At 44.4% G+C, this 24,041-nt stretch overlaps 1 protein-coding gene across 1 annotated transcript in view; it reads right to left on the bottom strand.

Moving 5' to 3' along the window:
- Nucleotides 1-1,374: 1,374 nt before the first annotated feature.
- The window catches only part of mical3a (microtubule associated monooxygenase, calponin and LIM domain containing 3a), a 385,628-nt gene continuing 362,961 nt past the window's right edge, over nucleotides 1,375-24,041 (bottom strand). Inside the window, exons 33-35 of the mRNA XM_048607801.1 lie at nucleotides 22,713-22,812; nucleotides 1,776-1,849; nucleotides 1,375-1,698 (exon numbers count right to left, since the gene is read on the bottom strand). Of these exons, the coding sequence (XP_048463758.1) occupies nucleotides 1,577-1,698; nucleotides 1,776-1,849; nucleotides 22,713-22,812 (296 nt within the window). The 3' untranslated portion in view covers nucleotides 1,375-1,576. The remainder of the gene's footprint in view (nucleotides 1,699-1,775; nucleotides 1,850-22,712; nucleotides 22,813-24,041) is intronic.

A 24,041-nucleotide genomic window follows, 5' to 3' on the forward strand; every position in this document is an offset into this window, starting at 1 on the left:
TGCTGCTTGGCCTGCTGTGTTCATCCAGCTCTGCACCTTGTTGTCTCGGATTCTCCAGCATCTGCAGTTCCTACTATCTCTGCCCAAAAGGTTTATGATCTTTCAACTGAGCTGGGTGCAAAAGAGCTTTGCATCCTATGGCCACCTTCAGCTTGTGATCAACAATCTGTAGGTTCAAGCCCGTCAAGTATGTCTCTGAGTTGTTTTTAAATGCAGTATAAATTTCTACCTTGACTACTCTTCCAAACAGCGAGTCCCAGACCTTCACTTACCTGGGGGTGAAAACATTTACTCACCTCCAAACACATAAATCAATGCTATTGATTGCTCTTAGAAAGGGAATAGTGTGTTCCTGTTCACCTCAACCAGACTCCTCAGAAGTTTAAAGACTCTCTGTCCCAAAGTAAAAAAACCCTTCCTATCCAATCACAGCTAGGAATTCTCCATTCCTGGCGACACACTTGTAAATTTTCTTTGCACCCTGTCTAATGTCATCACTTCTTTCCTGCAATGTGGTGGTGGGAACTGTATGCAGTTCTCTAGTTGTGTTTTATACAGTTCAAGCAGAAATCCTCCAGCTCTGCTTTATCAAAAACAATAACAGAATGCATCCTGTATACCTTGTTCACCACCTTATCTCTCTGTCCTGCTCCTTTCATGGATCTGTGGAATTGTGCTCCAATGTGCGCTCTCAGTAACCCCCCCATTTATCGTGCATTGCTTTGCCATGTTAGGCTTTCGCAAATATTATCTCATACTTCTCCTGACTGAAATTCATTGGCCACTGTTCCACCTACCTTACTATTGAGCCATGGAGGCATAAAGGAGATCATTCAGCCCATTGAAAGCATGCCTGTTCTTTGTAGAGCAGTCCAATCAACTTAATTCCACTGTTAGCTCACTGTAGTCACCTAATTCATCTGTTTGCGCACTGTAATCTAGTGAATTTATTTTACCCATTCAATTTCCTTTTGAAATCCTTGTGAGCAGTGAGTTCCTGCTCTTTCCCTTTCACTGCTTACAGACATCCCCCTTGCATCCCCCTGCATCATTGCATTGATATCTTCCAGCAGTTTGCTGATTTCTTGCTATCAACCACACTGCCAAATTCTTGCATTGTCTTCAAACTTATAAATCACTGACATACCACAAACAGAAAGGGAACCAGTTCCGAGTCCTGTGCAACCCCAGGAAACAGCTTCCAATTAATCATTTCCCCTTAGGTATTGCCTCTGATCCATTTAGATTGGAATTGTCACTTTGCCTGTACTTTAAATTTGCAATTTAATTTAATTTGGACTTTTAATTTATTGTCCAGACTGCTGCACAGGAACCTTGATAAAATACTTAAAGACTACATCAGATATCCTTGCCTATTATGTATCTTTTCAAACAAATGTTAATATCCTCCAGTGTTCTGGCACCACACCTGTAAACAGAGAAGGTTCAAGACCATGGAATTAGACACCACCTTGGAATTCTTCCTCAGCCTGGAATACTTTCTGGGCACATCCTCCTGGATGGGGTCTACAGAGATGGGGTCTTCCACACTTGGTTGCTGGAATCTTTGTCTTGACTACTCTAGGAATAACCATTTCCCCAAAAAGTTGTTGGTTTCTTTATAGAAAGTGGAGGCTGCACCCAGGAACAATGTCCTCTCCCCTTCCAGCTTCAGTCTGTCCTGCTTGAAGCTCCATGCTGAAACATATTGAAGCTCATCTGTCCAATCTGACTGTCAGCTAGTGAACAGAGTAAAGTGAGGACTGAGTACATACCATCTATGGCCATGCGCTCACGGAGTTCCTGTTGCAACCGGCTCTGCCGATCCTCTAGCTCAAGCTCCCGGGCACTGTACAAAGAAACAAACTGATTTCATTACATTGCCTCAGTCTGGAATCCGTCATTGGGCCCGATAACCAGCACAGGCTCAGAACATTCAACTAGACAATTAATCCAGTTAATCCAGGTAAATCCATGCGTACTGACACCTATAAATTATTTTGTAAATGCGGAGCTCTCATAGGTTAAAGGATAAATATTAGCCAGGACACCAATGTCAAGAAAACAGATGACCTGCTCATTACTTCATTACTGTTTGTAGGATGTTACTGTGTGCAGACCGACTCCTCATTTTGAGATACACTGACATTATGAAAGGCAATATTTATTGATTGATTTATTGTTGTCACATGTACTAAGATACAGTGAACTGTGTTGTTTTGCGTGCTATATAAGCAGATGGTACCATACAAAAGTGCATCAGGATAGCACAACATAGTGCAGAAAACAGTGTTACAGCTGCAGACCAAGTGCAGAGAGAAGGATCAGAATGAATATTTGATGGTATTACGGAGCAGGGGAGGTGAAATGAAATGACAGTCACTCTACAATCAACAAGTAACTCTAATTGTTAACAAATTAACAGAACTACTAACAAATCAAACAATTCCCACTTAACTACTAACTATTCCTGAATAAAACAAAATTCTAATGGTATGCTGTTCCAATAGATATAAAACCTTTTGTATAAACCAAATCAATAAAAATAAATTAAAGCTTAATGTCTTGAAAGTACAGCCAGGATAAGTCTCGCCTTCTCCAATATCCTCCAGTCAGGAATGCCTTTTTTTGTCAAATTCTTAGCTAAGTGTGCCGTAGTCCTTTATTTAGATGGTGCTTACTCCGAGATCTTAGAGATTTCTGTGAGAGTCAGTGATTTTCTTTTTCTTTAGAGCTGTTGGCTGTTGAGAGCTGTTCTCTAACAAATGGCAGTTTGCTCTCAACCTGATTTTCAAATGCCCTCTTCTTTTATACCCTGGAGATCTATTAATTTCTTACAATAGGATTAGCCTGAGGTTGTCAAAACCATCAGATTTAAATTTAATTGGGTTTTGGTATCTAGGGCTGGTTTAAATTAATTGGCTAAATTCAAACACCTGTTTTCTTGGTAAAAATGCTGATTTGCCTGTTAACAGTATAGCCTTTTGACACAATGTACCAATGTCAAGAACTCTGTGCATCTGCTGCTGCCTGCAGACATTATTTTAAAATCTCCAAGCCTATAAAAAAAACAAATAATCTTTTAAAGGGACCACACAATTTCTCCCCCTATAATTGTACAAGCAAATCGTAATGTCCTGACTTCCAACCCACAAGTACTATACCCTACTTCACAACACCTCCCCCTTGAGAAAAAACAGAACCATCATCATGAAAAGATGGCTTTTTTTCCCTAAATCTTCACGCCATTATTTCTAGATACATAGGTCATTAATCTAGAGTTACACATTTCATACTAATTCTAAATACACATATATAATATTGAACACTGCAGTTTCTGTCTTGTGTACACGTTTTCCTTCTAAACCCGTGATAATGCATCTGCAATAACATTTTCACAACCTGCAACATGTACAATTTGTAAATTAAATGCTTGTAACATAAGACTCCAATGAAATAGTCTGGTGTTCTTATCTAAATCTTTGCAAAAATATCAAAAGGTTGTGATCAGTGTACACAAACGTCTCCGATATACTGTTTGCAACATAAACATTAAAATGCTGTAAAAGGCCAATACCAAACTCAATAACTCTTTTTCAACTGTTGAATATTTTCTCCTGTGGCTACTGAATTTCTTTGCAAAATAACTGATTGGCCTAACAATTCCACAGTCATCCTCCTGTAACAACTAGTAGTAAAATAGTGGGCAGTATGGTGGCTCAGTGGTTAGCACTGCTACCTCACAGCGGCAGGGACCGGGTTTGATTCCACCCTCAGGTGACTGTCTGTGTGGAGTTTACATGTTCTCCCTGTGTCTGTGTGGGTTTCCTCCAGGTGCTCTGATTTCCTCCCACAATCCAAAGATATACAGGCTAGGTGGATTGGCCATGCTAAATTGCCCGTAGTGTTCAGCGATGTGTAGATTAGGAGGGTTATAGGGGGATGCTCTCAGGCCGGTGTGGACATGTTGGGCCAAAGGACCTGCTTTCACACTATAGGGATTCTAAGATGATCTATGAACAACACAGCTCCAACCCCTACATCACTTGCGTCAATAGTGACTTCAAAGGGTTTCACGAAATTTGTATGACTATAACTGCTGCAGTGGTTAACACTGCTTTTAAAATTCTCAAATGACTCCTGGCATTGTTCTAGCCACTGAAATTTTGTGCTTTTCTTCAAAAAATCCATCAGCAGTGCCACCACGATACTGAAGTTTAGTACAAATTTCCTGTAGTTCCACTCAGTCCCAAAAATCGTAGCACTTCCTTCTCTGAGGATGGTCTTGGAAACTCCTCGATAGCCTTCGTCTTCATGTTCCTTGGTGTCATTTGCCTGTGTCCGATGTTGTGTCCTAAGAACATCACTTCCGCCTTTGCGAATTCTGTCTTTGCCAAGTTTATGACCAACTCTGCTTTCCATAGCTCTGTGAAATGCACCATGTGATCTGCCCCTGAATGGCTAAAGATCACTACGTGATCTATATAGATGGCTCAGTTAGTCAATCCTGCCACAACTCTCTTCATAAGTCTTCGAAATGTGGCTGGTGCATTTTTCATTAAAAGGGCATTAATTTAAATTGATACAGCCCATTTGGGGTTACAAATGCCGAAACTTCTTTTGCTCTCTCTGACAAAGGTACTTGCCAAAAACAGCGAAGTAAGTCCAACTTTGTGATGTAAGTGGGTTGTCCAACTTTTTGCACACTGTCCTCCAGCCTTGAAATTGGGTATGAGGCTGATTTACTCATGGTGCTGACCTTCCAATAATCTACGCAGAATTGTTGAGTCCCATAAGGTTTGGGAACCAACACGATTAGTGAACTCCACTCGCTTTGACTTGGCTTGACAATGTCTTCTTGGAGCATCGCTTCCACTTCTTTCTGTACTTGTGCTGCTTTGAGAGGATTAAGCCTGTAGGGGTGTTGTTTTATTGGAACAGCAATCCCTGCATCAATTACATGTACTATAGTATTAGGCCTCCCCATTCTATTTCTACATATGTCCTCATAGTGTTGCAATTCAGTTCTCTGTTCCTGAGACAGATTGCTTACTATCCTATCCCATTCTTTAAGGACTTCCTCAAAATTTATTCTGAAGCACATCAAAATCCAAATCATCTGAATTTGATTCCTCACTCTGAGTGGCAGTAACTAAAACAGTTTCTCTGGTTTGCTCTCCCGGTCATTGTAAGGTTTCAGCATGTACACGTCATACCCGATAATTTTTTTTCCCTATCTGGCATATTTACCAGATAATTAAAGTGACTTAACTTCTTCTCAATCTGATAGGGACCACTAAATCTTGCTTTGAAGGGCTCTCCTTCTACTGGTAACAACACCAATGCTTTATCCCCACTGGCAAATGTATGAATTTTAGATTTCTTATCTGCTTTTTGCTTCATTAGATGCTGTGCCACCTTTAGATGTTGTCTAGGTAATTCATTGACTTGGTTTCTCTCACCTCAGATACATAATCCAACTGTGAGATCTCTGAATTTGGACCTATCACCTTTTCCTTAATTAATTTTAAAGTCCTTCTTACTTCGTGTTCGAATATCAATTCAAATGGTGTAAACTGCGTTGATTCATTTGGGGCATCTCTAATGGCAAATAATATAAATGGGATATCTTTATCCCAATCATTGGTGTAATCCTGGCAATAAGCCCTCAGCATAGTCTTTAGGGTCTGATGCTACCTTTCCAATGCTCCCTGGGATTCAGGATGGTACGCACTTGATTTAAACTGTTGGATGCCTAAACTATTCACGACCTCCTTAAATAGTTTGGCAGTAAAATTGGACCCTTGGTCTGACTGACTGTCCCTGGGTAGTCCATAACGGGTAAAGAAAGCAAAAACTCCTCCAGAACCTTTTTTACCTTGACATTCCGTAATGGAATTGCCTCTGGAAACCTGGTAGACTCATCCATTACAGTTAGCAAATACTGGTTCCCACTTTTGGTTTTAGGGAGGAGACCTACACAATCAATCATAACCCGCAAGAAACATTCTTCAAATGCAGGAATTGGCATCAAAGGCACTGGTTTCTATGCTGCCGGTGGCCTTCGTAGTATTTGACTTGTATGACAGGTACAGCAAAATTCAACCATATCTTTATGTAATCCAGGGTGATAGAAATATTTTTGTATCTTAGCTGACTCTTCCTCACTCTAGATGATCTCCTACAGGTAATTTGTGTACTACCCGCAATTCTTCCTGCCTGTATACTACCTGCAACACAATTTGGTGAACTACCACCCATTTTTCCCCTGCACTAACCTGCCACGGTCTGCATTTCTGCCTTAGGAGAGCCTTAAGGTAATAACATTCTGGAATTCATTCTGATTCCTTTTCCAAGTAGGCTATACGATATACATCTTTTACTGTCTCATCTTTTTGTTGTAACTCCATTAGTCTTTCAGAACTAAACACTTCTTCCCTGATGTGCTGGGATCTTCTATCATTGAGGATGTGGAAAGTTGTGCAGCCTCCTCCTCCAGTGAGTTGTTTAATTTCACCACCATTCACAACTGGATGTGGCAAGACTGCAGAGCTTAGATCTGATCTGTTGGTTGTGGGATCACTTAGGTCTGTCTATCACTTGCTGCTTTTGCTGTTTGGCGTGCAAGTAGTTCTACTTGGTGGCTTCACCAGGTTGGTACCTCATCTTCAGGTATGCCTCGTGCTGTTCCTGACATGCCCTCCTGCACTCTCCATTGAACCAGGATTGATCCCCTGGTTTGATGGTCACGGTTGAGAGGGGGATATGTCTGGCCATGAGGTTACAGATTGCGCTGCAGTACAGTTCTGCTGCTGTTGATGGCCCACAGCGTCTCATGGATGCCCAGTCTTGAGTTGCTAGATCTGTGCGAATCTGTCCCATTTAGCACGGTGATAGTGCCACACAACATGATGGAGGTTGTTCTCAACGTGAAGGCGGGACTTTGTCTCCACAAGGACTTGTGCGATAGTCACTCTTACCGATACTGTCATGGACAGATGCAACTGCAGCTGGCAGATTAGTAAGGATGAGGTCAAGTATGTTTCTCTTCGGCCACAAGTACCAAGTGGATGATCTATCTCAGCCTCCTCCAGTGGTCCCGGGCATTACAGAGACCAGTCTTCAGCCAATTCGATTCACTCCACGTGATATAAAGAAACAGTTGGAGGCACTGGATACTGCAAAAGCTACAGGCTCTGACAATATTCTGGCAATAGTACTGAAGACTTGTGTTCAGAACTTGCCGCTCCCCTAGCTAAGCTGTTCTAGAACAGTTACAACACTGGTATTTACCCGACAATGTGGAAAATTGTCCAAGTATGTCCTGTACACAAAACGCAAGACAAATCCAACCCTGCATCTATAAAAATTGGTTAGAGTCCTTGTGGACATGCCAAATTTCCTTAGCCTCCTGAAGAAATAGAGACGTTGTTGTGCTTTCTTGACTGTCACGTCACCGTGGGTGGACCAGGACAGATTGTTGGTGATCATCTCTCCCAGGAACTTGACACTCTGAACTATCTCCATCTCAGCACCATTGACAGGGGTGTACCCTCCACTCTGCTTCCTGAAGTCAATGATCACTTTTTCGTTTTGCTGACATTGAGGGAGAGATTTTTGTCTTTATACCATGCCACTAAGCACTCAATCTCTTTCCTATATTCTGTCTCATTGTTGTTTGAGATCCATCCTACAATGGTGGTGTCGTCAGCAATATATAAATGCAAGATTTTTTACTATTTATTTTGTAAAAAACCTGGTTGAATTAAATGTAGCCAGCAAACTCCAGCCATATTTGCCCCTCTGGGGGTCCTGTCCCTTTGCAAGAACCTATTTGAGAGTAAGAGGCCAGTCAGAGGGCTAACACTGTTGTGCACTCAGTAGCGCCACTACATGGAACAGAGAACTGTGATGCATAGGAATGGGTCCTTTGACTCATGATGTTGGGCTGAACAAGACGCCAAATTAAACTAATCCCTTCTGCCTGCCCTTGGTCCATATCCCTCCATTCCCTGCATATTCATGTGCTTATCTAAAAGTCCCTTAAGTGCGCCTTTTGTACCTGTCTCCATCACCACCCCCAGCAGCCCATTCCAGGAACTAGGAGAAATGGTCACTGCTGGGACTGCATTGAAAAGGGACAGTGCCCTGGGAACAAGTTGTCTTCTAGAACCAGGTGAATTGGGTTTGTGGGTGTTGGAAATAATCAGACAGTTCTTAACAAGGTGAGGAAGTGGTCGGGGTTATGTCCATGGCTGGAGGCGGGGTGTGGTTTTGTCATGGGAAAATCCAGCACACCTTTCAACCAAAGGCATTGTAGAATCCAGTCCTTCATCTCTAACCGTTGCACTGGTTTGTGTATCAAAGAGGCTGCTGACCATCAATCTTCAGTCTCACGTAAATGGGCTATTAATTCTCAGAGTCGAGGAATGTATGGCAGAGTGGAAGGACTCAGGAATCCAAGGTAAAACAGATAGTAAAAGCAGCAGCTGAGAGGGCATCAAGTTCGCGATCCGAGCCATCTGGATTCTGAGGAATGAGGTGCTTGGTCCTGACACTTCATGTGAAATCAAAATGGCTCAGGCATGCGATGGGCAGACAAACTGACCCCTGTCTGTCCGGAACTCAACGTTGGCCATGTATCACGGACCATCTCCTATGACGTGATGCCTCACAATCTGAGCCGTCTCAAGGAAATCCTCCTGGTGCTCTTTCGAATGGTTAAATTTTGGAGGTGTTACCTGTGCGGGCTGATGCTGCATACTCTCCACTGCTACGCCTTCGCCCGCCACCTGGACATAACCTTGGTGTGATGTTTTGTCCCCCAGTGGTGTAGATTCTCAGTGGAGGGCTCTCTACAAAAGGATCCTCCTCTTTTCCATCATGGAGCTGTGGTGGAGAGTGCTGCACTCAGCAATCCTGTGCAAACACAGACTGAGTAAATTCACTGGGTGCCAGGCCATGTGTAGGTTCTGTGGCCTGGAGGAGACAGTGTTTCATATATATGTTGAATGTTTCTGTCTGCAGCCCTTTTGGAAGGGGCTGCTGCTTAAATTTTGGTTGCACTTCAGCCCCATGCTCCTGATCTACAGGCATGCTATCCGGGGAGGAACAGACAAGTCTAAGGGCCTTCTCGTGACTCAGCTCCTGGGTCTGACCAAGATGGCCATTAACAGGTCCAGGCAGTGGGCTGCAAAGGGGCTCATCGCTCCTGACTGTCTGCTCCTCTTTTATGGTTACATCTGTGCTTGGGTGTCCCTGGAGAGGCAGCACCCGGCACTCATTGGCACAATCAAGACCTTTCGAGGCCGGTGGCAGCCATGGGAGCTGGAGTGCATCACTGGCCCAGACAACACTATTTTCACTTAGTAAGTTTCTGCTTGGTTCTCTAAGGTTCCATTCAACTGTTAATTTGTGTTTGATTTTGATAGTACCCTAGCAGGGCCTGTTTCAATATTTTGACTTTGTTATAAAAAGTACAGAGGAAGCTTTATGCTGTCTCTAACCCTGTGCTATCCCTATCCTGGGAGTGTTTGATGGGGACAGTGTCAAGGGAGCTTTACGTTCTGTTTGAAATAATAGAAGGAACTTTATTTTCAGTTTAAAAGAGTAGAGGGAGGTATACTCTGTATTTAAATCCATCCTGTGCCTGTCCTGTCAGTGTTTGAAGGGGACAGTGTTTCAAATAGTAGAAACAGGCACTTCAGCCCACCAGGTCTATGTCAACCAACAAACACCATTCTCATTTACCTGCACTTGGTCCATAACCTAATGTGCCCTGGCATTTTAAATGTTCATTCAGTTGCTTCTTAAATGTTGCTGGAGTACCTGCCTCCACCATCCCCTCAGGCAGCACATTCCATATTTCTACTATCTTCTGGGTGAACAAATTTCTCCTCTGATTCCCTCTGAATCACTTACTCACCTTAAACCTATGCTCTCTGGACTTAGACATGTCTGCCATGCGGAAGAGAATCTCAAGACCTACCCTTTATATGCCTCTCACAATTTTGTATACCTCAATCAGCCTCCTCTGCTTCAAGGAAGACAAACCTCGCCTATTCAGTCCCTCCTCATAACTGATATTTTCCTTCCAACGCACCTCTGCACCGCCTCCAGTGCAATCACATCCTTCTGATAATGTAGCGATCAGAACTACACACAGTATTCCATCTACGGATCAACTAATGTTTTATAAAGTTGTAACAAGATTTTCTTGCTCCTATATTCTACGCCCTGGCTAATGAATGCTCTAGAACCTCACCATCCCAACTGATATCTGTGGCTACAATGTTGTTTTCCTTTGTGAATACAGATGAGAAGTATTAATTTAAGATCTCACCCATATCCACTGGCTCCACACACAGGTTGCCTCTTTGGTCTCTATTAAGTCCCACTATTTCCCTGGTAATCTTCTTACTCTTAATATACTTATAAAATGCTGTAGGGTTTTGCTCAATCACATCTGCCAAACATTTCATGGCCCCTCTTTGCCTTCCTAATTTCATAGCTTCTTAGCTAAAGTGCTTAGAACATAGAACTGTACAGCACAGGAACGGACCCTTCAACTCACGATGTTGTGCCGAACATGATGCCGAATTAAACTAATCCCGTCTGCCTGGCCTTGGTCCATTTCCCCCCATTGCTTGCATATTCATGTGCTTATCGGAAAGTCTCTTAAATGCCCCTATCATGTGTGTCGCCATCACCACCATGCCATGACATCCTAACTCTAGTACTCAATTCCCTGGCCAAGAAAGGCAACTACGCCATACACAGACAACAAGGTGCAGGGCTGGATGAACACAGCAGGCCAAGCAGCATCATAGGAGCAGAGAGGCTGACGTTTCGGGCCTAGACCCTTCATCAGAAAAGCCTGTGGGAGTCGGTGGGCTTGAAATGAATATCGGTTTCGAGGTGGTTGCCCAATATGGAGACAGAGAGGTCCAGGAAGGGGAGAGAGGTGTTAGAGATGGTCCAGGTAAATTTAAGGTTGGGGTGGAAGGTGTTAGTGAAGTGTATGAACTGTTCGAGCTCCTCGTGGGAGCACGAGGCGGCACCGATACAGTCATCAATGTAACGGAGGAAGAGGTGGGGTTTAGGGCCGGTGTAGGTACGGAAGAGGGATTGTTCCACGTAACCTACAAAGAGGCAGGCGTAGCTTGGGCCCATGCGGGTACCCATGGCTACCCCCTTTGTCTGTAGGAAGTGGGAGGAATTGAAAGAGAAGTTGTTGAGTGTGAGGACGAGTTCGGCTAAGCGGATGAGGGTGTCAGTGGAGGGGGACTGGTCGGGCCTGCGGGACAGGAAGGAGTGGAGGGCCTTAAGGCCATCTGCATGGGGAATGCAGGTGTAGAGGGACTGGACGTCCATGGTAAAGATGAGGTGTTGGGGACCGGGGAATTGGAAGTTCTGGAGGAGGTGGAGGGCGTGGGTGGTGTCACGGACATAGGTAGGGAGTTCCTGGACCAAGGGGGAGAAAATGGAGTCGAGATAGTTGGAGATCAGTTCGGTGGGGCAGGAGCAGGCGGAGACAATGGGTCGACCAGGGCATTCAGGTTTGTGGATTTTGGGAAGGAGATAGAAGCGGGCAGTGCGAGGTTGGGGAACGATGAGGTTGGAGGCCGTGGCTGGGAGGTCACCTGAGGTGATGAGGTTGTGGATGGTTTGCGAGATGATGGTTTGGTGCTCAGGGGTGGGGTCATGATCAAGGGGGCGGTAGGAGGAGGTGTCGGAGAGTTGGCGTCCGGCCTCGGCGATGTAGAGGTCAGTGCGCCATACTACAACTGCACCTCCCTTGTCCGCGGGTTTTATGGTGAGGTTGGGATTGGAGCGGAGGGAGCGGAGGGCTGCACGTTCTGCGGGGGAGAGGTTGGAGTGGGTGAGAGGGGTGGAGAGGTTGAGGCGATTGATGTCTCGACGGCAGTTGGAGATGAAGAGGTCGAGGGAGGGTAGGAGGCCTTGGGGTGGTGTCCAGGAGGAGGGGGTGTGTTGGAAGCAGGAGAAGGGGTCAGTAGAGGGAGGGTTAGGTTCACGGTTAAAGAAGTAAGCGTGGAGGCGGAGGCGGCGGAAAAACTGCGCCATCACCCTATCTACTTGCTTGGCCACTTTCAGGGCACTATGGACTTGAACCCCAAGGTGGATCTTACATCAATGCTGTTCAGGGTCCTGCCATTAACTATAAACTTATCCTTAACATTTGATCTCCCAGAGCATAGCATCTCACACTTACATGTATTAAACTCCATCTGCCATTTGACCACCCATATCTGCAACTGATCTATATCCCACTGTATCCTTTGACAACCTTCTATCCACAACTCTACTGATCTTTGTATCATCTGCAAACTTACTAACGCACCTATCTACATTTTCATCCCAGTCATTTATTTATTTCACAAACAGCAGAGGTGCCAGTGTGGATCCCTGCACAACATCACTAGCCATGATCTCCAGTCTGAAAAACAGCCTTTCACCACTACTCTCTGCCTTCAATTGGTAAGGCAATTCTGAATCCCTGTGGCCAAGTCATCGTGGATCCCATGCATCCTAATATTCTGGATGAGCCTTGTTGAAAGCCTTACTAAAATCCATGTAAACAACATCCACTGCTCTAGCCTCATTGATCACCTTCACCGCCTCCTTGAAAAATTCACTCGAGTTAGTAAGACATGATCTGCCCCAGACAAAGCCATGCTGACTGTCCCTAATTTGACCATGCTTTTCCAAATGCGTGTAAATCCTATCCCTAAGAATTCTTTCCAATAGCTTCCCAACTACCAATGTAGGACTCATTGGTCTATAGTTTCCCGGATTATCCCTATTTCCTTTCTTGAACAGAGGAATAACATTAGCTACTCACCAGTCCTCTGGGACCTCTCCAGTGGCTAATGAGGATACAAAGATCTTGGTCAGGGCCCCAGAAATCTCCTATCTTGTCTCTCTCAACAATCTGAGGTAGATACTTTTGGGCCCTGGGGACTTAGCCACCTTAATGCTCTTCAAGAGACTCAACACCACTTCTTTCTTGATCTCAGAATCCCCTAGCATGTTAGCATGCTCCACACAAATTTCACTATCCTCCATATCCTTCTTCTAGGTGAATACTGACGCAAACTACTCATTTAGGATCTTGCCCACATCCTCGGCCTCCAAGCAGAACTTCCCTCCTGTATCCTTGAGTGGTCCTACCTTCTCCCTAATTATCCTCTTGTTTTTCATATAGGTATGGAATGCCTTAGGATTCTCTATAACCTGACTTGCCAAGGTCATTTCATGGCCCTCTCTTGCTGTCCTAATTCCCTGCTTGAGTTCTTTCCTGCTTTCTTTATATTCCTCATGGGCCCTGTCCGATTTTAGCTTCCTTAACTTTACATATGCTTCTTTTTTCCTTGTAACTAAATTCATAGTTGTTATGTAGTTGTTATGGGGGACTTTAACTTTCCAAATATTGACTGGAAACGCTATAGTTCGAGTACTTTTGATGGGTCAGTTTTTGTCCAATGTGTGCAGGAGGGTTTCCTGACACAGTATGTAGATAGGCCAACAAGAGGCGAGGCCACATTGGATTTGGTACTGGGTAATGAACCAGGCCAGGTGTTAGATTTGGAGGTAGGTGAGCACTTTGGTGATAGTGACCACAATTCGGTTACGTTTACTTTAGCGATGGAAAGGGATCGGTATATACCGCAGGGCAAGAGTTATAGCTGGGGGAAAGGCAATTATGAGGCAATTAGGCAAGATTTAGGATGCATAGGATGGAGAAGGAAACTGCAGGGGCTGGACACAATTGAAATGTGGAGTTTGTTCAAGGAACAGCTACTGCGTGTCCTTGAGAAGTATGTACCTGTCAGGTAGGGAGGAAGTGGTCGAGCGAGGGAACCGTGGTTTACTAAAGAAGTTGAATCTCTTGTCAAGAGGAAGAAGGAGGCTTATGTAGAGATGAGGCGTGAAGGCTCAGTTAGGGCGCTTGAGAGTTACAAGTTAGCCAGGAAGGACCTAAAGAGAGAGCGAAGAGGAGTCAGGAGGGGACATGAGAAGTCTTTAGCAGGTAGGATCAAGGAAAACCCTAAAGCTTTCTATAGGTATGTCAGGAATAAAAGAATGACTAGAGTAAGATTAGGGCCAGTCAAGGACAGTAGTAGGAAGTTGTGCGTGGAGTCTGAAGAGATAGGAGAGGCGCGAAATGAATATTTTTCGTCAGTATTCACACAGGAAAAAGACAATGTTGTCGAGGAGAATACTGAGATACAGTCTATTAGACTAGACGGGATTGAGGTTCATAAGGAGGAGCTGCTAGCAATTCTGGAAGGTGTGAAAATAGATAAGTCCCCTGGGCCGGATGGGATTTATCCTAGGATTCTCTGGGAAGCTAGAGAGGAGATTGCAGAGCCTTTGGCTTTGATCTTTATGTCGTCATTGTCTACAGGAATAGTGCCAGAAGACTGGAGACTAGCAAATGTTGTCCCCTTGTTCAAGAAGGGGAGTAGAGACAACCCTGGTAATTATAGACCAGTGAGCCTTACTTCGGTTGTGGGTAAAGTGTTGGAAAGGATTATAAGAGATAGGATTTATAATCATCTAGAAAGGAATAATTTGATTAGGGACAGTCAACACGGTTTTGTGAAGGGTAGGTCGTGCCTCACAAACCTTATTGAGTTCTTTGAGAAGGTGGATGAGGGTAAAGCGGTTGATGTGGTGTATATGGATTTCAGTAAAGTGTTTGATAAGGTTCCCCATGGTAGGTTATTGCAGAAAATACGGAGGCATGGGATTGAGGGTGATTTAGCGGTTTGGATCAGAAATTGGCTATCTGTAAGAAGACAGAGGGTGGTGGTTGATGGGAAATGTTCATCCTGGAGTTCAGTTACTAGTGGTGTACCTCAAGGATCTGTTTTGGGGCCACTGCTGTTTGTCATTTTTATAAATGACCTGGATGAGGGCGTAGAAGGATGGGTTGGTAAATTTGCGGATGACACCAAAGTGGGTGGAGTTGTGGATAGTGCGGAAGGATGTTGCAGGTTACAGAGGGACATAGATAAGCTGCAGAGCTGGGCTGAGAGGTGGCAAATGGAGGTTAATGCGGAAAAGTGTGAGGTGATTCACTTTGGAAGGAGTAACAGGAATACAGAGTACTGGGCTAATGGTAAGATTCTTGGTAGTGTGGATGAGCAGAGAGATCTCGGTGTCCACGTGCATAGATCACTGAAAGTTGCCACCCAGGTTGATAGCGTTGTTAAGAAGGCGTACGGTGTGTTAGGTCTTATTGGTAGAGGGATTGAGTTTCGGAGCCATGAGGTCATGTTGCACCTGCACAAAACTCTGGTGCGGCCGCACGTGGAGTATTGCATACAGTTCGGGTCACCGCATTACAGGAAGGACGTGGAAGCATTGGAAAGGGTGCAGAGGAGATTTACCAGAATGTTGCCTGGTATGGAGGGAAGGTCTTATGAGGAAAGGCTGAGGGACTTGAGGCTGTTTTCGTTAGAGAGAAGAAGGTTAAGAGGTGACTTGATAGAGACATACAAGATGATCAGAGGATTAGATAGGGTGGACAGTGGGAGCCTTTTTCCTCAGATGGTGATGGCTAGCACGAGGGGACATAGCTTTAAATTGAGGGGTGATAGATATAGGACTGATGTCAGAGGTAGGTTCTGTACTCAGAGAGTAGTAACGGCGTGGAATGCCCTGCCTGCAAATGTAGTAGACTCGCCAACTTTAAGGGCATTTAAATGGTCATTGGATAAACATATGGATGATAATGGAATAGTTTAGTTTAGATGGGCTTCAGATTGGTTTCACAGGTCAGCATAACATCGAGGGCCGAAGGGCCTGTACTGCGCTGTAATGTTCTATGTTCTATAACTTCCCTTGTTATCCAAGGGTCCCTTAACTTGTTATCCTTGTCCTTCTTCCTTACTGGAACGTGCTGGTCCTGAACTCTCCCCAGCAGGTCTTTAAATAACTCCCACATGTCAAATGTGGACTAGCTCAATAACTAGCCCATTAGCACTCCCCAGCTCCTTCCCAATACTGACGTAATTTGCACTCCCCCCAATTTAGTACCTTGCCACAAGGTCCTGACTTATCCTTATTCATAGCTTTATTAAAACTTAAGGAGTTGTGATCACTGATTCCAAAATGCTCGTCCACTGAAAGGTCAGACAGCTGGCCAGTCTCACTAGCCAGTACAGCCCCTTCTCCAGTTGGACACATACTGTTTCAAGAAACCCTTTTGGATGCACTTCTGCCTTGTCTAAGCCTCTTGCTCTAAGGGAGGCCCAGTCAATTTCATAGAAGAGAATGATAGAATTTCATTTCATAGAATCCCTACAGTATGGAAACAGGCCCTTCAGCCCAACAAGTTCACACCGATACAGCCAGACCCATCCCCCTAATCTACACATCCCTGAACACTATGGGCAATTTAGCATGGCCAATCCACCTAACATTTTTGGATTATGGGAGGAAACCAGAGCACCCGGAGGAAACCCACGCAGACACGGGGAGAAATGTGCAAACTCCACACAGACAGTCGCCCGAGGGTGGAATCGAACCCAGATCCCTGGCGCTGTGAGGCAGCAGTGCTAACCATTGAGCCACCGTGCCATTTGGGTTGAGGCTGAGGCTAGGGTTAGGGTCAATATTGGGGAAATTAAAGTCACCCACTATGACCACGCTGTTTTTATTGCATCTCTCCATAATCTGGCCAAGATTTGTTCTTAATGTCTCGGTGACTGTCGTGGGGCCTACAGTATAATCCTATCAGAGTGATTGCACCCACCTTATTTTTGCTTCATTGCAGGCAACATCCTGGTGAATCTTTGTACCTCTCTGGTGCAACCACATCCTTCCTATTGTGTGGTGACCAGAACTGCACATGGTATTCCAGCTGTGATCTAACCAAAGTCCTTTACAGCTGCAACATGACCTCCCTGCTCTTATAATCTATTTCTCGACAGATAAATGCAAACATCTTACTTTTATATAACTTGCCCTGCCACCTTCAGGAATCTGTCGACATGCACCCCAAGATTTCTCTGTCCATCTGAGCTTCCTAGTGTCCAGCCATTTACTGAGTACTCCCTTGTCTGGTTACTTCTTCTAAACTACATTACCTCACATTTATCAGGATTTAATTCTATCTGTCACAGATATGTCTGTCTGACCAATCGTTTATATCTTCCTGTAACCGAACACCTTTCTCCTCACTGACAAACATCTGGCCACTCTTTGTGTAATTTACAAATTTACTTATCACCCTGCCACATTCTCATCTACATTATTTATGAATATCAGAAACAAGCCACATACTGGGCTCCAGTCACACAAACAGCCTTCTGCTGCCACCCTCTGTCTCCTGTCACTAAACCAATTTTAGATACAACTTGCTCAGTTACCCTGGATCCTACAAGCTTTTACCTTCTTTATCAATTTTCCATGGCCTTACTGAAATCCATATAAATTACACTTACTGCGCTATCCTCATCTACACTCCTGATCACCACCTCGAAAAATGTTACTCACGACTCTCTCTGACAAAGTCATGTTGACTATTCCTGATGAAAGCTTGTTTCTCTAAATGAAGATTAATTTTCTCCTTCAGAATTTTCTCCAAACTTTGGTGGTGAAGTTGGAGGAAACGGGGGTGGGTGAATACAGTCTGCAGTAGAGAACACACATATAAGGAGCAGGAGGCCATTCAGCCCCTCAAGCCTGCTCTGCCATTTGAGGAGATCAAGGCTGATCTGATTAGTTTCCTGTCAGCTCCCTATACTCTTCAACTTTCTTGTTAAACAAGAATCTGTTTAACTCAACCTTAAAAATATTCCATGACTCTTCCACTACTGCTTTCTGGGGTTCCAGAGACTCACAACTCTCTCAGGGAAAGAAAATATTCTCTTCATCTGTGTCTTAAATGGGAATCCCTTATTTCTAAACTGCGTTCCCTAGCCCTAGTTTCTCCCTTAACAGAAAACTTCCTTTTCATATCCACTCTGTCAAGTCTCCTCAGGATCTTACATATTTTAATAAGAATGTCTCTTATTCTTCTAAATTGTAATGGATACAGGCCCAATCTAGCCAACCTTTCCTCATCAGATAAAGCCTTCATTCCAGGAATCACTCACATGAACCCACTCTGAACTGCTTCTAATGCAATTATATTCTTTCTTAAATAAGGAGCCAGGAATAATGTTTGTATGACAGGATGATCCAAGAATATTGAGCAGTTTTAAAGACAAAAACAGGAGATGATAGTGGTCCAGCCAAGTTTAGGTGTGGCTTGCCATATCCCTTCAGGTCTGTGTCTTTTAGGTTAAAGCAGTAGAGAAGAGGGCCGTAGTTAGGGAAATGGCAAGTGTGGGAGAGACAGTTTAAATGAACTTTAAGGGGAGGTATAAGAGTTTGGGTGAGCAGAACCATTCTGCTGAAGGGAAGGTCAGAGTACAGACAGATGGGAATCTTTGGAAGTGAAGCTGTAAGTGAATTGAGGACAGTGGTTTCAAGGAACAGATAGAGAAAGGTAGATTTGAATTTGGCTTTTTATATGTTTTTGATTTGGATTTGGTAGATTGCCAGATTAGCTGGAGAACACAGCAAGGAATTAATCAGGCACAACCTTATCCCTGGTCAATAGGATGAAAAATTAGGAAGTACTTTTACACAAAAGAAACTCAATTCTGTCGGCAGCAATTCATATTTGATCAATGGTTAAGTATAAATCTGAGGTCAATTTTCAAATCAAAACTAGTATAGGATATGACGGACACGCAAATCCATGGTATTAGCTTCAAGGTCAGCCATGATCTTAATAAACGTGGAATAAGTTCAGGCATTACTGAAAACAAAAATGCTGGAGATCACAGTGGGTCAGGCAGCATCATGGAGAGAAAGCATGCTAACGGAATTGAATTGGTCTCCTCCTGTTCATTTACTGACCTAATCCACTCTTGTGAGCTCATTGAGCTTCTTGCAGCACTGAATCCAGGTTCTTGGAGCTTGGCTTCTGACATTGACGGCCATGGGCTTCAGAGTGGAGGGTCCCTGGAGATAGCGATCTCATGTCCTCCTCTCCACATTCACAGCTAATGACCTCTGCTGCGATATCTGTTAATCACGGATCTAGCGCTATCCCAGTTATGGGATCATTACTATTTTACCTTACCAGAGTGTCTTCCACAGTCGCTTCCAGCAGCTGCTCCAACCATAATGCAAGCTTCCTTTAAGAGGTGCACAATTAATTTTAAGTTTAAATCATGCTAGTTCCTCACAATTTTGGGTTCCATACTGAGTCAGATAGCCACTGAACAACACATCTAGTGCTGGCTACCAACTGAAGTCATGTTAAATCACAGAATGGTATTGCTGTGCATTAGAGGTTGCTGCTCTGTGTTAATCCTGCATTGAGTCTTCATGCATATTTCTGGGAGCTATCAACATTTAGTCTCCACTGAGTCTGTATAAAACCTCAGTAAACCCACAGCTGCAGAGCTGCCTAGGGCTCCACATTGTTGTAGGCGATATCAAGGCAAAGGTCCAGCAGATTCATCAACATACTGCATTGTCTGAAAAATTCCAAATCCAAGTGATTGGAACATATTTTAGCTTAAACCTTTGACAGACTTTTAACAAATAACAAGTAGCATAACTGGAGGTCACTTTCCTCCTCCAACGTCTAAATTATAGTGATATCAGAAGGTTCCTGGGATGTGGATCATTTCTGTGGCAGAAATCCCTGGGTAAGGTGATTAGGAAATCTAGGAATAATTTTGGGTCAGGTGCATTCAGAGAATTGGGCAACTACAGATAGTTCTCCTTGCTCTCTGTTACAGGGAAGACTTCACGAACTCTCCTTAACCACCTCCTTCCAAAGAGCTTCTATCAGAGCCGCTATGTGGATTCGGTCCAGCAAGGGGCACAGTGGACATGATCTTCACAGTAAGACAATTACAGAAGATGCAGAGAGCAGCAGTAGCTTATACATGGCCTTCTTTGACTTCGCTTTGTCAACTGAGGGAGATGATGGAGCGTCCTCCTCAAATGAGGCTGCCCACAGAAATTAGTCACCATCTTCACTGGCAGACTTTGACACCAGACACCTCTAAACCCTTGAGAAATATCACCATTGATGCCTCCACAAAACTATGCAACTCCACTGGCAGAATAGACGCTCCAGTATCAGTGCCCTCTCTCAGGATACACCTTCCAGTTTCAGTGCTCTCTCATAGGATAGATGCTCCAGTATCAGCACCCTCTCTAAGGACAGACGCACCTGTATCAGCACCCACTCTTAGGACAGACGCTCCAGTATCGGTGCCCTCTCTCAGGACAGATGCTACAGTATAACTGCCCTCTCTCAGGACAGATGCTCCAGTATCTGAGCCCTCTCTTAGGACAGATGCTCCAGTATCTGTGCCCTCTCTCAGGACAGATGCTCCAGTATCTGTGCCCTCTCTCAGGACAGACGCTCCAGTATCAGTGTTCTCTCTCAGGACAGACGCTCCAGTATCAGTGCTCTCTCTCAGGCCAACACCCCCCCATTTAAGATGCTGGTCATAGTCGAGCAGCTGCCTTGCCTGAGCCACATTGCCCTCACGTATGACACATGAATTTGAAACCAAATTCACCACTTGAAGCTCCATCATGACGAGTGGTTACTAGGATGGCAGATGAAACCCATCAAGAACTTCATCAAATCCTCCCTGAAGAAATGCAACATCCCCATACACTCACGGGAACCGCATGCCTGAGAGTATCCACTTCGGAGAAGATGCATTTGGAAAGGAGGCAACCATCTCCAGTGTCTCTGACAGGCCCATATGGAGAACAGGTGTAAAATTCCCCTCAAACACCATCCTGCCACCTCTGGCAGGATGTGTGGATCCAGCATTGGACTGTTCAGTTAGCTCAGGACTCACAGCTTCTGACTGGAAGGTAGGCATCCTTGATCCTGAGGGACTGCTGTTATGGACCAGATCAAACCCCTTCAAGAATATGTTAAGAAGAGAGTCTAGACACCAACTTTTTCTTATTTTCAAAAACAAGTGTGAGACGTTGTGTTCCGGATACAATTTGATTAATCAAACTATTGGGCTTGAAACAAAACACACTTTATTCTTACACTATAGTTAAAAGTACAAACAAAAGAAAGAAGAATTGGAATAACTTAACTCTATTGGAAAACTTAACATAATAATAGATTATTTAACTACTATAATAGCAACTATTCCAAAATAGTAACATCCATAAACACACCCTTGGCAAAGGCATATTCAGTAAAACAGGTTGTCTTACATGCAATTCTCCAGTCCAGGAGGAAAGAACATCAAGAGAAAACTCATAGAAAAAGAGAACTCAAGCATTTTGCAAGGAGAGATGTAAAGCAGCTTCCGAACCCTAACAGCTATTGAAAGCTAAAACTAAAATCCAGGTTCCATGGGAGCTTGACCCCACCCATTCATGCTGCTTCTATTGTTCCAACTTAAAAAAAAATAGCTACATTGCTGGGCTCAGAGCAGACAGCTCAGGTCCAAATTTACAATACTTTCTTTCAAAAGAAACATGACAGAACAAATTCTTCTCAAAGGCACATCTCGTAACACAGCCTAAGACATCATGTAGATACAGTCCAGAAACAGCCTATCTAGGTTAACACCAAGGACAAGTGGAAAGAATTGCTGACGTTTCGGGCCTAGACCCTTCATCAGAAAAGGGGGAGGGGAAGGGGGTTCTGAAATAAATAGGGAGAGAGTGGGAGGTGGATAGAAGACGGATAGAGGAGAGGATAGGTGGAGAGGAAACAAACAGGTCGAAGAGGCGGGGATGGAGCCAGTAAAGATGAGTGTAGGTGGGGAGTTAGGGAGGGGATAGGTCAGTCCAGGGAGGACGGACAGGTCAGGGGGGCAGGATGAGGTTAGTCGGTAGGAGATGGGGGTGCGGCTTGAGGTGGGAGGAGGAGATAGGTGGGAGGAAGAACAGGTTAGGGAGGCGCGGACGAGCTGGACTGGTTTTGGGATGCGGTAGGGGGAGGGGAGATTTTGAAGCTTGTGAAATCCCCCCCTCCCATTCCTCAGACGACATGTCCATCCTGGGCCTCCTGCACTGCCACAACGATGCCACCCAAAGGTTGCAGGAACAGCAACTCATATTCCGCTTGAGAACCCTGCAGCTCAATGGTATCAATGTGGATTTCACAAGCTTCAAAATCTCCCCTCCCCCTACCACATCCCAAAACCAGTCCAGCTCGTCCCCGCCTCCCTACCCTGTTCTTCCTCCCACCTATCCCCTCCTCCCACCTCAAGCCGCACCCTCATCTCCTACCGACTAACCTCATCCCGCCCCCTTGACCTGTCCGTCCTCCCTGGACTGACCTATCCCTCCCTAACTCCCCATCTACACTCACCTTTATGGCTCCATCCCCGCCTCTTCGACCTGTTTGTTTCCTCTCCACCTATCCTCTCCTCTATCTGTCTTCTATCCACCTCCCACTCTCTCCCTATTTATTTCAGAACCCCCTTCCCCTATCCCTTTTCTGATGAAGAGTCTAGGCCTGAAACGTCAGCCTTTCTGCTCCTGTGATGCTGCTTGGCCTGCTGTGTTCATCCAGCCCTGCACCTTGTTGTCTCGGATTCTCCAGCATCTGCAGTTCCTACTATCTCTGGAAAGAATTGCATTCTGTTTGGAATTATGCAGAAAGCACAATCAATACTCACAAGATCATCAACTCAGACTCATAGCGGACCAGGCTGTTCTTCTCCTGCACCAGTTTAAACCATTCCTGCATCAGTCGAGGGTCATCTTTTTTTCCCATTCCTGTTGGCAAGCACATTGAAAATCAGGGCCCATAACACATAGTGCCATACATGCAGAAGTTGAGGGAATGTGTTATCCACAAACACTGAAAAGAACACACCGCTTGTATCTAGGGCGCTCACTCCAACACAGCAACAAGCCTGCACTCCAAAAACATGGCACAGTACAACACGCTGATCTCACTGAGCTCTAGGTCATCATTCAGTGCGGCCATTAGACAGACATTTAGCAAACAACTCCACTATATCAGTTCAATCCTCTGGTCGCCCCGATTAATCCTCTCAGCATCTCTATGAGACTCCAGTTTTCAATAACAAGCTCTTTTTCTCTTTATAAACCACTCTGAATCCCTTGGTGAGATTCCAACCTGTAACTTACTCCAAGTAACTGTTATTTTATTTATCAACCCTAAATTTCTCAATTAAATTCTAACTGCAAGATCACTTCTGGGTATCTGTTATTCTACATGTAAGATTCCTGAACCCCTTTCTAAATATTAACCTGTAACCCACTTTTCAATATCAATGATTCTATATTTAAACCTCAAACTCATGAGATAGATTCTGGACTACTCCCAGAAATCTGTTACTCTGTATATGAACCCCCCAAACGACTCAATAAGATTCCGGTCTGTACTTCATTCCCAGGAACCTGTTACCCTATATATAAACACCTGAACCTCTCAATTAGAGTTTGGCTTGTAATTCACACCCAGGCATCTGTTATTTTAGATATCAGCCACCCTGAAACCTTTTATTATATGCTAGTCTGTAACTGAATCCTGGATATCTGCTAAAATAAAACAAAGAACTGTGAATGCTGGATTTATATAGAATAACAGATACCAGATCATGGGTAACAGACTGGAATCTGATCAAAGAGTTTGGCTGGTTAAATGTAAAATAACAGATACCTGGGAGTGAGTAGCAGGCTGAAATCTAATTGAGGGATTTGGCAGGTTTATGTATAGAATGACATATCCGAGAGTGAATTGCGGCCTAGAGCCTAATTGAGTGGTTCGGGGTGTTTATATGTAGAATTACAGATACCCAGGACATCAACAGAAATGCTGAAGAAACACAGCAGGTCTGGCAATATCTGTGGAGAGAAAGCAGGGTTAACATTTTGAATCCAGTGACTCTTTTTCAGAACTGATTGTAGTGAGGAAATGGTGGAATTTATGCTGATAACAGGGGATGTGAAGGCAAAGGAATGAGCAGATAGGTGGA

This window comes from Rhincodon typus, chromosome 18 (assembly GCF_021869965.1).
Source record: "Rhincodon typus isolate 14 chromosome 18, sRhiTyp1.1, whole genome shotgun sequence".
NCBI classification, from domain to species: domain Eukaryota; kingdom Metazoa; phylum Chordata; class Chondrichthyes; order Orectolobiformes; family Rhincodontidae; genus Rhincodon; species Rhincodon typus.